At 44.0% G+C, this 14957-nt stretch overlaps 1 protein-coding gene across 3 annotated transcripts in view; it reads left to right on the top strand.

The window, feature by feature from the left end:
• The first annotated feature begins 237 nt into the window (after positions 1-237).
• The window catches only part of SLC29A4 (solute carrier family 29 member 4), a 65910-nt gene continuing 51190 nt past the window's right edge, over positions 238-14957 (top strand). For 2 of the 3 annotated variants that reach the window (XM_069084756.1, XM_069084755.1), the window contains exon 1: positions 971-1209. In XM_069084756.1, coding sequence (XP_068940857.1) covers positions 1139-1209 — 71 coding nt within the window. In that variant the 5' untranslated portion in view covers positions 971-1138. Of the gene's footprint in view, positions 468-970; positions 1210-14957 lie in introns of those variants that run through there. The other variant, XM_069084757.1, reaches the window with a different exon arrangement.

The following is a 14957-nucleotide window of genomic DNA, read 5'->3' as shown; positions in this document are numbered from 1 at the left end:
GGGCTCTGGGTTGTTGGGGAGGCGAGAGAAGGAGCGATTGGAGGAGAGACAGCTAGAGAAGAGGAGGAGGCAGGCAGGGGCGAACCCCCGGCATTGCCGGTGCAGCCCGCCGGCGCTCACTCGCCGTCTCTCCCACATTCACTCACACACACATACACACGCGCGCACGCTCAGCAATTCTCCCCCCACCCCCGCCCCCAGCCCCAGCCCCAGCCCGGGTCCTCGTTTGCTTCCCCCATCCCTCCTCCCCAGCGGGGAGCATCGCGGGGAGCCTGGGGCTGGCTGCATGGATCTGGCGGAGGGGCGCAGGGAGGCGGCGGCGGCTGGGGCATGGCTCAGACTGCCCGGCTGAGAGCTCCCGGGAGGCGGTGGCGACGGCGGCGCTAAGCCCGAGGTGGGGGGCTGAGTGGGGGGAGTTGCAGCACCCCCAAGGCGGCGGCTGCCGGCCCCCCCAGCCTGGTCCCGAGGTAAGAGAGACCGACAGGCTGCTAACCTGTTGGAGCCCTTTGTCTGCGGCGGCTAGACTACAAGGACAGCCTTGTAGGGGAAGAGGGGGACGGAGGGAAGGGGGCTAGGTTTTGAGCAGACCTAAAGGAGCTTGTGGGGACCCTGGTTCAAGGGTCCCCCGCCCTAGGGGTCTGAACAAGAGCGAGCCAGACTCTCAGAAAATATGGAGCTGGATATGTGACTTGACCCATCATGACCCCCAACTATTGTTCGGTTGCGGGACCCTGCCTATTTCTGGGAGCTCCACTGCTACCCTCTTCTCGTCCCTCTCCTCCCGGGTTGGGGTAAAACAGACTCTTTATAGGTGCTAAAACAAAGTCACCCCCTCTTAGTCCCCCCCATCCTAGGTCCTGGCTAGATGCCAATTGGGCGTATCCGGGGCTCCCCCTGCTGGTGTGTGGGTTGGGGAGGAAGAGGCTCCTATGTCAAGGGACAGAGCCTGCCCCCCCCCCAGCTCTGATGAAGGAGGGAGGGAGGAAGGGAGGGAAGGAGAGTCCGGTGTCTCGCCGGGGAGACAGCGACGTTTAATCACTGTAAGGGTTGGGCTCAGTCGGAGCTAACTTGAGGGTGGGGGCCGTGGAGGGGACCGCTTGGGCACTTTGTTGACTGTCCGAAAGCCAACGTATCTGTGATGGTTTACACACGACTTGCCAGAAGAAATTCACCAACCCATCAGCCTACCTTCCCCAGGGAGGTCCACAGGTAATAACTTTGCCAAATTTACCACTTACTTCCTTCAGAGAATGGTTACTTGGCCAGGCCAGGGTCTAGTCTCAATGCAGTGTGTCCTGCGCTCCTTTATTTCCAGAGGGCATGAGAGGGGAGGTCAAAGGGGGTCCCTGCCCCTCCCCCCAACAGCAGATTACCAGTCTCGAGGCGTTCTCCCCAGAGCTAATAGCCTCATGCATTTTTCCATTCGCCATCCTTCCAACTCTGCGCAAGAAACTGGCAGCCCTGAAGGGCACTGAGAGGGCAGGACACAGAAACGGGTGAGGGAAACAGAAGGGCTAAGTGAAAGAAGGTGAGGGCCCATTTATTTCCACCACCCCCCCAAGTCAGTATTTCTGCAAAGCCTTCCCTGTCTTTTTCTTTTAAAATGTAGCTCTTCTCTCCAGTAGTAGCCCAGAATCAGCCGCTAAATATACTACTTGCCTTAAATTTCATCAGCCTTCAATCATTTCAGCATTTTTGCCTCAGAGATATTTGCTAAGATAAGACATCTCCTCACCCTCACTCTGCCCCCTTCCAGCTCCCCAGTCACCCCTGAGGCTTTTCAACTCTTAGGAAACAGTGTTTCTGCCTTAAGTTCTTCACTTGGTGTGGCATAGTGGCAAGCCGGGGTATATACACTGCGCTGTGCTTTACTATAGAGGTGTATTAACCAGATCTGGTGGAAAGTTGTTGATGCCCGGTTGGGCATGAGGATTATGACAGCTTTATACTCTGAGCGAGCCTCTGCGAAAACTAGCTTTTCTTAAGCCTTGAGTTGGCAGGTGACATGGAAACCAAATGCTACTTTTTTTCTATGAGAGTTTGCTTGGGATTCACATGTTTTCAGTCAGACGCCTGTGGTGTTTGGGGTTTGAGTGTAAGCTGTTTTATCTGTGGGGGGGGGGGGGAGGGGAAAGGGGGAGGTGAAGGATAGGAAAAGGTGGAGTCTGCTGAAGGGAATTAGCAAAAGGTTAATGAAGCATGACTCTTCCCTGTATGAAAGAAGAAACACTTCCCTTTTGATTCTGGCAAAAGAAAAAAAGTGAGAAGGAATTTGTATTTGACTTTGGGAGGGTGCTTAGTGGGGAAGGACAAATTTTAAACCTCATGGCCTCTTGCACAAAGGCTGGGGTGACAGTAGGCTAGCCCCTGTAATCAGGGGCACACGGGTTCAAATCCTGGCCCTTCCAAGTTACTACTTGTGTCACCTTGGGTAAGTCACTTAATCTCCCTTGGTCTTAATTTTTTTTCCTCTGTAAAATGATGACCCCTAAGGTCCCTTCCAAATGTAAAACTCTGATCCCTTGATCTATAGCAGGAGTGGTTAACCTTGTCCCTTTGGCAGTCTGATGAAGCCTATGGATCTCTTCTTAGAATAATGAGGTGTTGATGGGTTTTTGTTGTTTTTTAAATAATTTAAGGAAATCATAAATTTCAGTTAGAGGTGAGTGAAAATAAAGATGTCATTTTTCCCCCTCATTTCCCCCTCATTCACAGACCCTCTGGAATCTATTATCCATGGACCCCAGGTTAAGAACATGGCCCCCACATCTGTAGATTTTTTGTGGAAATAAATACCCTTGCCTACTAACAAGGTTCCCACCCAGAGATCTCCCAGTCTGGTTTTTCAACTTACATTCCATTTCTCTTTTGCCCTGGGTAGGAGTTGGAGCCTGGGCCAAAGTCAGGTCTTGGAGAATGACGTCACATTCCATTCCAAATGCCTGGCTCCAAGACAACAGATGTCGCCCAAAGAGCTGGGTTGGCAAGACACTCACTTCCATGATGGATGGTGAAAGTTATAAGTAGGGCTGGGAGGTCCAGAGGGAGCCGGTCTCCTATGGGAACTGCAGAGATGAATGGCCCAGGGAAAGCTCTGAATCCTTGTGTTTGGAAGTTTCTGATCCCAATAAGACTCAAAGCAGTATTGGATGGGAGAGGGGTGGGGGAAGGGGTGGCAGAAAACAATCTAAGTTAAACTGAGTGCTCCTGAGTTTTCCTGAGAAGAGCTAGTTCATCATTAGAAATGCTATTTTGAGGACCTGCTGGACAGTCAGGACACAGCCTTGTGGAAAAGCACACCAAATAAATCAAGCTGAACCCATGTTTTTAACTCACCCCTCCCCCTTCGAAGAGTAGAGACCAAGGCACTAAAATATGGCAAATGAAATCTGCATTCTTTGCTGATCATCCAGAATAAATCAATTCAGCCTGGCCTGGGCTGCATCATTCAGCCAAAGAGACCAAGGGTAGCTTTGGCATTTATGTTAGGCCTGGAGCTCATCTTTGTCAAAGGCCTTTTGCCTTCATGCCCAGGATAGGAAATATTTGTTCTTCCAATGAGGGTGCTCGGTGAGAATCAGCATTGCCTCAAATGCTCCCCTGAAATCCTCTTACAGAACGTATATGGAGGTGAAGTGGGGGGAGGAGCTTCTCTCACGTAGCATTATCTCATGGCCCTGTGACTGGACTTTCAAAGGAGGATGCAAAGTTGTCATAGCATCATCGAGTTTAGAGCTGGAAACAATCTCAAAGATTAACTAGTACAAATCCCTATTTTACAGATGAGAAATCTGACACCCTGAGAGGAAGGGACTTACCCAACTTAGGTCAAGCTTGAGTTAAAAATGAGGTTCCCAGTGCCAACTTATTGATCTTCCCACCATGCCAGGAAAGAGATAATCAGTCTTCTTCTTCCAACCAACACTGTATTTAACCTGTTCTAGCCCTAGATCTAGAGTTGGAAGGAAAGAGCCTCCGTTATTTTACAGGTGAGAAAACGGAGGCCCATGGAGATTAAGTGACTCATCCAAGGTCACACAAGGAGTATCATAGGTGGCATTTGAAACCAGGTTCTCTGACTAATAAATGGTTGTTTTATTTAAAAAAAAAAAAACCTCCTTCTTTTAAAACCACCAGTTAGAGAATTGCTATAGTCTGGTGGGGGAGGGGGGAGGGAGAGAAATGTAGGGGATAGAGGACTAGTCAGAAAGACCTGGGTTCAAATCTTGTCTATGTCACTTATTCATTCTATGACAATGAAAAGGTCACTTCACTTGTCTGAGCCTCAGTGTATTCATCTGTAAAGTGGGGATAATACCCTTTCATGTAGGGTTGTTGTGAGGTCCAAATGAGATAATTATTGGGAACCTGTTCCTTCATTTCATGAAATTCTGAGCTCTGCGTCCTGCTGGCTTCTCTTATTCTGACCTATATAAAGATAGGATGTGTTTGGTTGTGGACATGCTCTACTTTCTGGCAACCCCCTTGTACACAGATAGTGACCAACTTATGAGCTGGTTGGGTTCCTAATGATGGTGGGTCATTCATGTGGAGCAGACCCCCTGATGCAGCTGAAGAACTAGATCCCCCAAGGCAGCTGAAGGATTAGACCCTACCCCACCCGCCTACGGCAGCAGAGCTGAAGGACTAGACCTGCTGCAGCTGAAGGCTTCTTGGGCCTTGCCAAGGCTTTGTATTAGCACCAGAAAGACCTCTAGGCCTTTCCATCTTCTTTGCAGCTGAACTCATGGACATGTATTATCTTCCCTAACTGGAGTGGGGGAATCTTTGAGAATAGAGACTTTCTCTTTGCTCTAGTGGTAAGCCCAGTTCTTAAAACAGTGCTTGACACCAAGTAATCATTGACCAGAAGTCCATTCACTTATTCCTGTACTATTGAGATCACAGTTCAGTTTCTCTTGCCATCCGTATCTCTGTCTCTCTCCTACTTGAAGACAATTTCATACAACTTTAAGGGAGAAATTTGCTTAGGCAAGTCTCATTTCAACCTTTTCTACTTTAGGCTAGATCCCTGCTTTTGACAAGAGTCAAGTTCTGTGTGCTGAACCACCAGCCTCCAATTTCTGTAACACAGGAGTTCTCAACCTTTTTCAGTACCACTAAACCTTCTTGTCAGTCTGGTGGAATCCATGTGTCCCTTCTCAAATTATGTTTATTGCCTTATAGTCATATTTGAAGAAATTGCTAATGTTCAATTGGAGGTTAGGGAAAATGAAGATGTAACATTTTTCCTATCCAAATTCACAAGTCTTTGGGAATCCATGGACCCCAGGGCAAGGGGCTCCTATCTAACAGATTCTAGAAAATCAAAGACTTTGCCACTAGTGTGGGTCAAAACTGAAGTTGTAACTTGGAACTTCTCTGAATGAGTGCTTCTGAAATTTTGTGAAGGGCCGTGGGGGTTGAGGTAAGGTAACAGGGGGATCCCAGTTTCTGAACTGGTCTTTACTCTGGTAAAACCTCATTGGGTCACTCAGTACCAAAGTCAAGTCAGGCCAATTGGGGGTAGGACATTTGGATCTTCTTGAAGCAAGGCCGATGGCCTCAGCAAGAATTCATCATTCTGGTGACTTGGTGTCTCCTGGTGCCAGTTGTAGTGATTGCTTTTGGGGAATCCACCCATACATGACAGTAATGATTTAGTGATAAGCGCATTGATGCTAATCCATCAGAAATCATAGGAGTTCCACGTGAGCCTGGCCCTTGTACTTAAGTGGAAATAGCTGGAAAGTAGATCTCTAGAGCAGCAGTCAAGCTGTGATCACAGTTTTCCATGGGATAAATCAATGTTCTCAAAGTTCTTGGTCTTGAGACTCCTTTACACTCTTAAAAATTGTTGAGGACTAGGCCCCTCTTTGCCCCCCTCCAAAAGCTTTTGTTTATGTAGGTTATATCCAAGGTATATATTGTTATATCCAAGGTATGTTCTAGTAAATGTTTAACAACTGTATCTTAGAGGGGAAAAAAGTTCATGGAACACATTTTAAAGTTTAATCTACAAATTAGCATTTTCTCCACCATCTTCCTTTTTTTTTTTTTTTTAAAGCAATTGGGGTTAAGTAACTTGCTCAAGGTTATACGGCCAGGTGTTTCTGGGTGGGTGCTAAGTGTCTGAGCCCGGGATTCGATCCCCAGGTCATCCCAACACTGGGGCCGGTGCTCTTACTTGCTGAGCCACCTGGCCACCCCTAAGCAATTGGGGTTAAGTAACTTGCTCAAGGTTACATGGCCAGGTGTTTCTGGGTGGGTGCTAAGTGTCTGAGCCCAGATTCGATCCCAGGTCATCTTGACTCTGGGGCCAGTGCTCTTACTCACTGTGCTACCTGGCTGCCACTCCACCATCTTAAGTCTAGATAATCAACAAAACAATAAATCAAGCTGTGGTTTGTAGCTTTTTGCCAATTTCCAATCCATAAATCCTCACACTGAAAATTTAACCATAATCTCTCTGGAGTCTCTTTGAGCAGCATCTGGCACAAACCTGGTTTCATCTAGTAATATTTATTATATTAAAATGAAAACATCTTATTATAAACATCTACTATTATGAAAATAGTTTTGACTTTGTGGATCCCTTGAAAGGGAGGCAATAACAACAGCTAACATTTATATAGTGTTTATTATGTGCTAGGAACTGTGCTTACAATTACTAAATTACAGTTTCAACAACCCTAAGAGGTAAGTGCTATTATTATCCCTGTTTTACAGATAAGAAAACTGAGGCAAACAGAGGTTAAGTGACTTTCCCAGAGTGACCCAGCTACTAAAGTGTCTGAGGCTGAATTTGAACTCAGGTCTTCCTGACTCCAGATCCCTGAGATATCTCTGGGATAAATGATTACTTCCCATTGATGGTTGAAAAATAAAATCTCTTGCAAGTGCCTCAGGGAAAATGGTGCCCAATTGGAATGGCAGTGGTTAAGATAATAAATTCTTGGTAGAATATTTTTAAATTTAAATAATTGATCAATACTTACTGTTTTACTATATTTCTGTCACTTCCCAAAAACCAACTCCACCTTGAAACCCTTTCTTTAACAAAGAAAAACAATTAAGCAAAGCAAACTGATGATTTGATCTTGTCTGCAGTGTGACATTTTAAACCTGTAGTCCACTACCTGCCTGCCTAAATGAGGGAAACATGCTTCATCATCAGCCAGCTGGATTGATCATTTGATAATATGAATTCTCTTATGAATGTTGTTTTTCCTGATAGAATATTGAGTTAGAATCTTCTTACCTGGCAGGTCCCTAATGTAGGCCCTTCTTTTGCTGGCTAGTGTTGAGTTTCAGACTTCAGACAACCCTCCCCATCCCCTATCCCCAGACCTCTTGTCAGGACATTTCAGAAAGCCTTCTTTGCTTAATTTTTTTTTAAATTTCCCTGAAAGCCCTTATTATGAAGAGCTGTAGAAATGCACTCCAAGCTTGGAGTATTCTTTGCCATGTACATGGAGAGGCTCGGCCGCCTTTGTTTGAACTGGATGAGGATGCCTGAAAATCTGGGAAAAGCTTCTGTCTCCAGGGGAACTAAAGTATATAACTCTCAGTACAGAAAGTGGGGCAACAGGCTGGTGTCTGCTCTCAGTGCAAGCTTTGAAAAAGAGAAGGAAGTTGGTAGACTATGCCCTGGGTTGGCCCCCAAATCCACTCCTACAGGACGATATGAAGTTGTCTTCAGGTGATGCTTAGTAACAATGAATTTTTTTTTTTATTTTTTAAAGCAATCGGTGTTAAGTAACTTGCTCAAGGTTACACGGCCAGTTATTATTTCTGGGTGTGGTGCTGAGTATCTGAGCCCAGATTTGATCCAGGTCATCCCGACACTGGAGCCGGTGCTCTTACTCACTGAGCCACCTGGCCGCCCCTAAGCAATTGGGGTTAAGTAACTTGCTCAAGGTTAAACGGCCAGGTGTTTCTGGGTGGGTGCTAAGTATCAGAGCCTGGATTCGATCCCCAGGTCATCCCGACACTGGAGCCGGTGCTCTTACTCGCTGTGCTACCTGGCCACCCCTGGAACGATGATTTTAAAATGGAAGAAGAGTGGCCTATCTCTGCCTTTGATGCATACTACTAATCCTGCTTCTAGACAGCTTGTCCTCACTCAGTCTAGAACTCCCTGGATCATTAAATTCATAGACTGGAGGGACCACCCCCTTGGCATTTTTTCTGAGTGAAGCAGTCGAACCTTTGAGATGCTGATGGTGGGACCCAGAGAGGGAAGAACAGAGATTTTCTTCCTTGTGTCTGGAAGAGGGTGAGCCATGTTGGAGACTTCAGAACCAAGATTTGGGGCGGGCTGGAGGGAATACAGAGAGAAGCAATAAAAACAGCTGGAGCTGGAATGGTTGACTTGAAAGGCAAGATTAAAAGCTGCTGGGGGAAGCTTTTGGCTGAACAGTAAGCAAAGGGGAGAGATGATCAATGTCTTGGCTTGTCTCCCAGAGCCAAAAATATGCCACCTTCTTCTAATTTAGTTTCTGATGGGCTTTGACCCAACCTCATTCTGTGCACATCCACCCCAGGTGACAAACAAAAACATTTATTACCCACCCATTAGCCCCCCCCAGAACAGAAGTCTCTGTTTTACATCAAACAGTCAATATATTGAGTGCCTGCTCTGCAGGAGACACCATGATGGGCACTGTGGGGGATGCAAAAAAAAAAAATAAGATGTGATCTTTGCTATGAGCAGGAGGAGGCAGCCTGAAAGGAAAGGTCAGCCTAAGAAATCAGGGATCTGAGGTTCAGAATGACTCCTATTATTTCCTATGTTCCCTGAGTTGAGTGGTGCTAATGCTCTTACCCCAACCATCTCAGTTAGCCAACAAGTGCACAGAGTTCTAGGTCTGACCTTGGCCCAGGGCACCAACACAAACAGATAGAATTGGAGGGGACTGTGGTGAGGGCAGAGTAGCAGAGTCTCAGGAATGCTTCTGCATCTGGACCCCGGGACAACCTCCCTCCCATTAGTATTCTAGAACAAAAGTTCTTAACCTGGGGTCTATGAACATGGAAGGGGAAAAACCACATCTTTATTTGTATTAATATCTCACTGCAATTTAGCATTTCCTTCAATTATTAAGTTTTGGAAAATAATTATTCTGAAAAGTTTCACCAAAGGAATCCACAGCACATCTCCCCTCCTCCCCCAAAAAAAGATTAAGAATGGCAATTTTAGAGAAAGAGAGGCACCATGGTGTAGTGGCTAGGCCCTTAACCTGGGCATCAGAGGATCCAGAGTTGAATTCCTCCTCCAACACTTACTTGCTGTGTGACACTGGGCAAGTCACTTAAATTCTCTGAGCCCTAGTTTCATTATCTGTCAAATAAGAACCATAATAGTTTCCATCCTGTAGAGTTATTGTGAGGTTCGAGTGAGATAGTGTATACAAAGTACTTTTTAAGCCTTAAAGCATGATATAAATATGAGTTATTCTACAGAGAGGATTTCTTTAGGATACATTTGTGGTCATTGTAAACAATAGAGGAGGCCTGATGGCTTGCTGCCAGTGCCCTCATCCTCCAGAGGCTTAGTGGATTAGCTCTCAGGACTGTCTGTTAAGTTGACTTGATGGCCTGGTTGAATAAAGTGAGGCAGTGGAGATGGAATTTAGTACTAGGGTGTCTTTACAGCTTGCCTATGTAGGTAGTCTTTACTCTCTCCAGCCTTTGTGGAAGTTTAACAAGAGTCAAAACTCAATAACATTGTAGGGCAAATTTTATATTTTCCATTCAGTTATGCTTTTAGCTCAAGGCTTTCTCAGATCAGGAGGGAGGTTTTACAACTTGAGAAGGAAAATCCAATGAACTAATGACTTACAATCAATAGGTATTTCTTGAGTACCTACCAAGTACAGGGTACTATGCTTGCAGTGACATGAGATATAATGGCATCTCACTTAAGTCCAAGCCTCAATTTCTACAACACATTCAGGGAGGGAAAAAAAAAGATCTTGGGCCAAGCAAAAACAAATGTCAAAAGATTCGTGTATTTTATTTATGGGAGAAACCTTTGGACCGCTCATTCTAAATCTTTTTACTCTTTTTTAAAACTTAATTTTAATTTATTTTATTTTTATATTTATTTCTGAATGTTTCCCTACATTCTCTTATATGAAAAAGAGAAAAGAGAAAAAATAGCAGTTTAACATATCTAAAAACATATCAACTCAATCTGACTATATATGCAGTTAAACCCATTTACTATTACTTCATATAATTCTTATAAACTTCATGATCTGGTTTCCCAGCCCTTAGGAGATTAGAAACAACAAATTAGAAGATGTAAAGAGGGAAATAGAACTGCTTGAGTCAGAAATACTGACAGCAGCCAGAGGTTGGAGAGAAATATGTGCATGTAAATATCATATGTGTATATGTGTGTACATATGTGTATTTATACATGGCTACACATATACATATATTATACACATACATACACATATTACTGATGACAGAAGGGGGGAAAAGCCCAGCAGTTGGAGCCACTGAATGGAGGGGAAAACTGCCATCTCCCCATCTCTGGGTTACAGCACAGTACAATCATTGATATTCATAGTGATTACCCTGAGCCTTCAAGAAAAGGTTGAATTATGTTGTGTCCTCCGTTTAAGAAGGCAGGGAAGTGAATAATGCATTTTTAAAAGATTTCCATCACAAATTATTAAAATCAAGAGCTTTGACACTTAAAGGTGTAAAGTGGCATAGCCCAGGCCTCAGTAATGTTGAATAAATGAAGTGTTCCTGTACTAAGCAATGTAGGAGAAAATCTACTTTGGTGCAAAGAACATGAGACTTGGAGCTAAAAGACCCAGCCAAATTCCAGTCCTGGCTTTGCCACTAAGTTACTTTGTATCTGTAGGCAAATTATTTCCTTTCTCTGGCCCTCAGTTTCCAACTCTATAAAAGGAGAAAGGGGGTTGGGGGCAGCTAGGTGGTGCAGTGAATAGAGCACCGGCCCTGGAGTCGGAAGGATCTGAGTTCAAATTCAGCCTGAGACACTTAACACACACACACACAAAAACTAGCCTTGTGACCTTGGGCAAGTCACTTAACCCCAATTGCCCCTCAAAAAAAAAAGGGAGAAAGGGTAGGACTATATCATCTCTAAAGTCCATTATGCTCTTTCTAAAACATGTACCCTTAAGGACCTTACCTTCCAGTGAGCTGTCCATGGTAATAAAAGAAAAGTATTTTACAGAAGAATAAACTTCACAGCTAATTCTAAAACCTTTTATAGTTAAAAGCTTCAAGATCCTCATCCCACATAGTCTCTTACTGGCATTCTTTGCACATTTTAAAATTCACTGATTTGGGTTGCACTTTCTTCCTGTCTCTCATTGTTCTCTGATGGATGTGCTGAAAAGAGTCAGTAATCAGCTCTGAAACCCATAACAATAATGAATGGTAGCAGTAATCAGGTCTGGAGCTGATAACAAATAATTATGATTTAGAAAGCATAAATTTATAGTTGGAAAAGAATTTAGAGATCATCTGCTCCATGCCTTTACTTTCCAGATGAGGTGATTGAGACCCAATAAGGTTGTGTTTTACCCCAGCTAGTCAGTGGTTAAGGCAGGATTTGAAGCCAGATTCTCTGACTGAAGCCAGTGCTCTTTCCAGTATATCATTGTCTTTCTCAGTTACAGAACAGAGGATCATAGTTCTAGAGCTGAAAGGGATGTCAGAGGCCATCTAGCTTTCTTCCCCTCATTCTACTGATGAAGAGACTGAGGCCCAAGAAAGTTAACTGACTTACCTAAGGTCATACAGGTAGTAAGTATCAAAGGGAAAATTTGAAACTAGGTCCTCTGATTCCAGAACCTGTGTTCTATCCACCGTACTGCACTGCTTTCTTATGCCTTTGAGTTCCTGAATGACCTGTCTCCCAAATCTTTTTTTTTTTAAGTCAAACTTTTGGCACAGTGAATAGAACACCAGGCTGGAGTGAGGAGGACCTGAGTTCAAATTCAGCCTCAGTTGATATACTTAGTGACTGTGTGACCTTGGGCAAGTCACTTAACCCCAATTGTCCCCTCCAAAAAAATAAGTCAAACTTTGAAGGGATGAGAGGCACACATCTTTATTTGTTTGGGGACTCATTGGGGGGAAAGAGTATATACAGTACAGTGGATTCTTTGGTTCAAAATTGACTCAAGGATTCTTTTCCTTACCCCATATCATGTGTGGACAAGTACAATAGATTAGGCTAGACAGTCACTAAAAGAGGGAGCTATGTGGCATGGTTGATAACATGCTGGACAAAACCTAGTCAGTCAGGAAAAACCTAGTTTCAAATCCTGCTGTATTTATTTGCTATGGAACCTGGGCAAATTACTTAAACTCAGCCTCAGTTTCCTCATCTGTATAAATAAACTGGTTGACTTCTGAGGTCCCTTGCAGCTCTAAATCCATGACCCTATACTGCAAATCAAACAATGGTTTGGTATCCTTAATTTAAAAACAAAAAAACTCTCTGGAAATCTTCAGTATTTCCACACTGTCCTCTCTAAAGATTGTACTAAGTGGTCCTTAATTGGACTTAGTCACAACTATCTATTAGACATTTCCAAGAGGATATCTTGTAGGGATCTCAGACTTCACCTTTCTAAATTATTACTCATTATCTTCTTTCCCAGATAAGCTCCTTCACCAAACTTCCCTATTTCTCTTGAGGTCATCTATCCTCCCAGTCATCCAAGTTTACAGCTTTGCTATTATCCTCAACTTTTCCATTTCTCAAATCCTTCCTTCCCATCCAACCACTTGACAAGTCTTGTCAATTTTCTCTCTACAGCATCTCTCAGATGTGTCCCCTTTTCCTCCACTCACAGAGACATCACCCTACTTCAAGTTCTTATCACTTCTTACATGGACGATTACAACAGCCTCCTAATTAGACTCCTGGCTTCTAGTCCATCTTACACACAGTGGCCAAAGTAATCTTCCTAAAACACAAGCCAGATGTTATGGGAATGGGAACCTAAGATCTTCCCTTCCCATAGTCCCTTTGATAGGCTTAAGAGACTCTGAGAACCTTCCCTGATTTGAGAATATACTCTGCCCCCTAATAGGCTGAATATGGTCACATGGAGCCTGTGGTGGGAGGCTTGTTTTTCAGGAATGCCAAAACCTTGTTGCTTTGTGATTATGCAGTGAGTCAAGAGGGCTGTGACATTCTCTGATCCAGGAGAAGGCTATATATACCCTGATGTGAGGTTTTGTTTTGGGGCTCACTTTGAGAAGCATTGTTTGATTTGACCAGATGAGACTCTGGGCAGCTGTTGAGCCCCCTGGCTTTGAAAACCCAGATGTTGGTGCTTCCCTCTCTGGTAACTAACTAGGTATGTATGTAATGGTCAGACAGTTGGAAGCCTGTCTGCTGATCTGTTTCTCTGTCTGTATTTGTTGTCTGCTTGTAACCTCTGTATTCTCTGAAGTTCAGGGTGCTGACCTTTTTCCCCTGAATTAGGTAAATGACACATGTTTGATTAAAGCAAGATTGTTAACCCATTTTGAATTATTTTCCTTTAGAAAAGCAGATCTAAGAACCTGTGTTGGCAGCCATCCTGGATATGCTAGGGTGCTTGCTGCTACACCAGACAATATCTGTCCCTTCTTCAAAAAACCTTCAGTTACCTCTAAGATAAGATACAAACTCCCCTGTTTAGCATTTAAAGCCATTCCCAGTCTGACTCAAGCTTACCCTTCTGAGAAGGAAATGGCAAACCTCTCCAGTATTTTTGCCAAGAAAACCCCAAATGGGGTCAGGAAAAGTTGGACACAACTGAAATGACTCAACAACAAAAAATAATAATAACTTTCTCTTCCCACACTGTATGTTCCGGACAATCTTGCCTCCTTGCTATTTATTCTATACAACATTTTACCTCCCAGCCTATGCACAAGCTATCCCCATGCCTGGAATGCACTCACTCCTTATCTCACAGAATCACAAAATGACAGAATTTTAGAGCTGGAAGGAACCTCAGCAACCATCTGGTCCAACCTGGAAGGAATCCCCACTGTAATATACTCAATAAGTAGTCATGCAGCCTCTGCTTAAAGATTTCTAATGAAGAGGAGCCTGTAACCTCTCTAGGTACCTCTGTTTCTTAGAATCCCAAGCTTGTTTTAAAGTTCAGTTCCTTTCTTGATCCCCTTAGTGCTTTCTCCCCTCTCCTTAAATCATCATGTAGATGTGGCAAATGTAAGCTCCTGGAGGACAGGAATTCTTTGTTTTCTGTCTTAGTGTCCCCAGTGCCAAATATAGTGACTTGTACCTAATAGGTGCTGAATCAATGCTCATTGACTTGGATTGAATTGTCTCTCACTTCTCTGGCTCTGCCTCCCTGAGATAGACTTGGCCTTTTGAGTAATCTCACACCATTGGCCCCTCTGACAGCTGAGGGCAATCTTGGGGATGGGTGTGGGGAATATATGTGGAGGGGGCAGGAATTTACAAAAGCATATCCAGTCACTGGGATGAGTCAGCTTGAATTGGGCTAGGAAATGTGTTCCCTACATCCCCTTCAAGGAAACAGGGGAAATGAGGTTTCAGTTGTAACAAGAAAGTGAGCTTAGGACAAAAGAACATGGAGTCTGCTAAGTGGTTGAATACTGAAGCATATTTTCCAAAGGAGCTAATCTTACCCTGAGGAGCTTTAATAAAAGAAAAAGAAAGAGGAGCAGAAGAAGAAGAAAGAAGGAGGAGGAGAAGGAGAAGAAGAAGAAAAAGGAGAAGAAAAAGAAGAAGAAGGAGGAGGAGAAAAAAGGAGGAGAAGAAGAAAAGAAGAAGATGATGAAGAAGAAGGAGAAGGAGGAGGAGGAGGAGGAGGAGGAGAAGAAGAAGAAGAAGAAGAAGAAGAAGAAGAAGAAGAAGAAGAAGAAGAAGAAGAAGAAGAAGAAGAAGAAGAAGAAGAAGAAGAAGAAGA

This window comes from Petaurus breviceps, unplaced genomic scaffold, assembly GCF_028583685.1.
Source record: "Petaurus breviceps papuanus isolate PSGF00001 unplaced genomic scaffold, PetGlider_PUasm1.0 175, whole genome shotgun sequence".
NCBI lineage: Eukaryota > Metazoa > Chordata > Mammalia > Diprotodontia > Petauridae > Petaurus > Petaurus breviceps.
The sequence above is the reverse complement of the archived record's forward strand: the minus strand, read 5'-3'. Positions and strand labels throughout refer to the sequence as shown.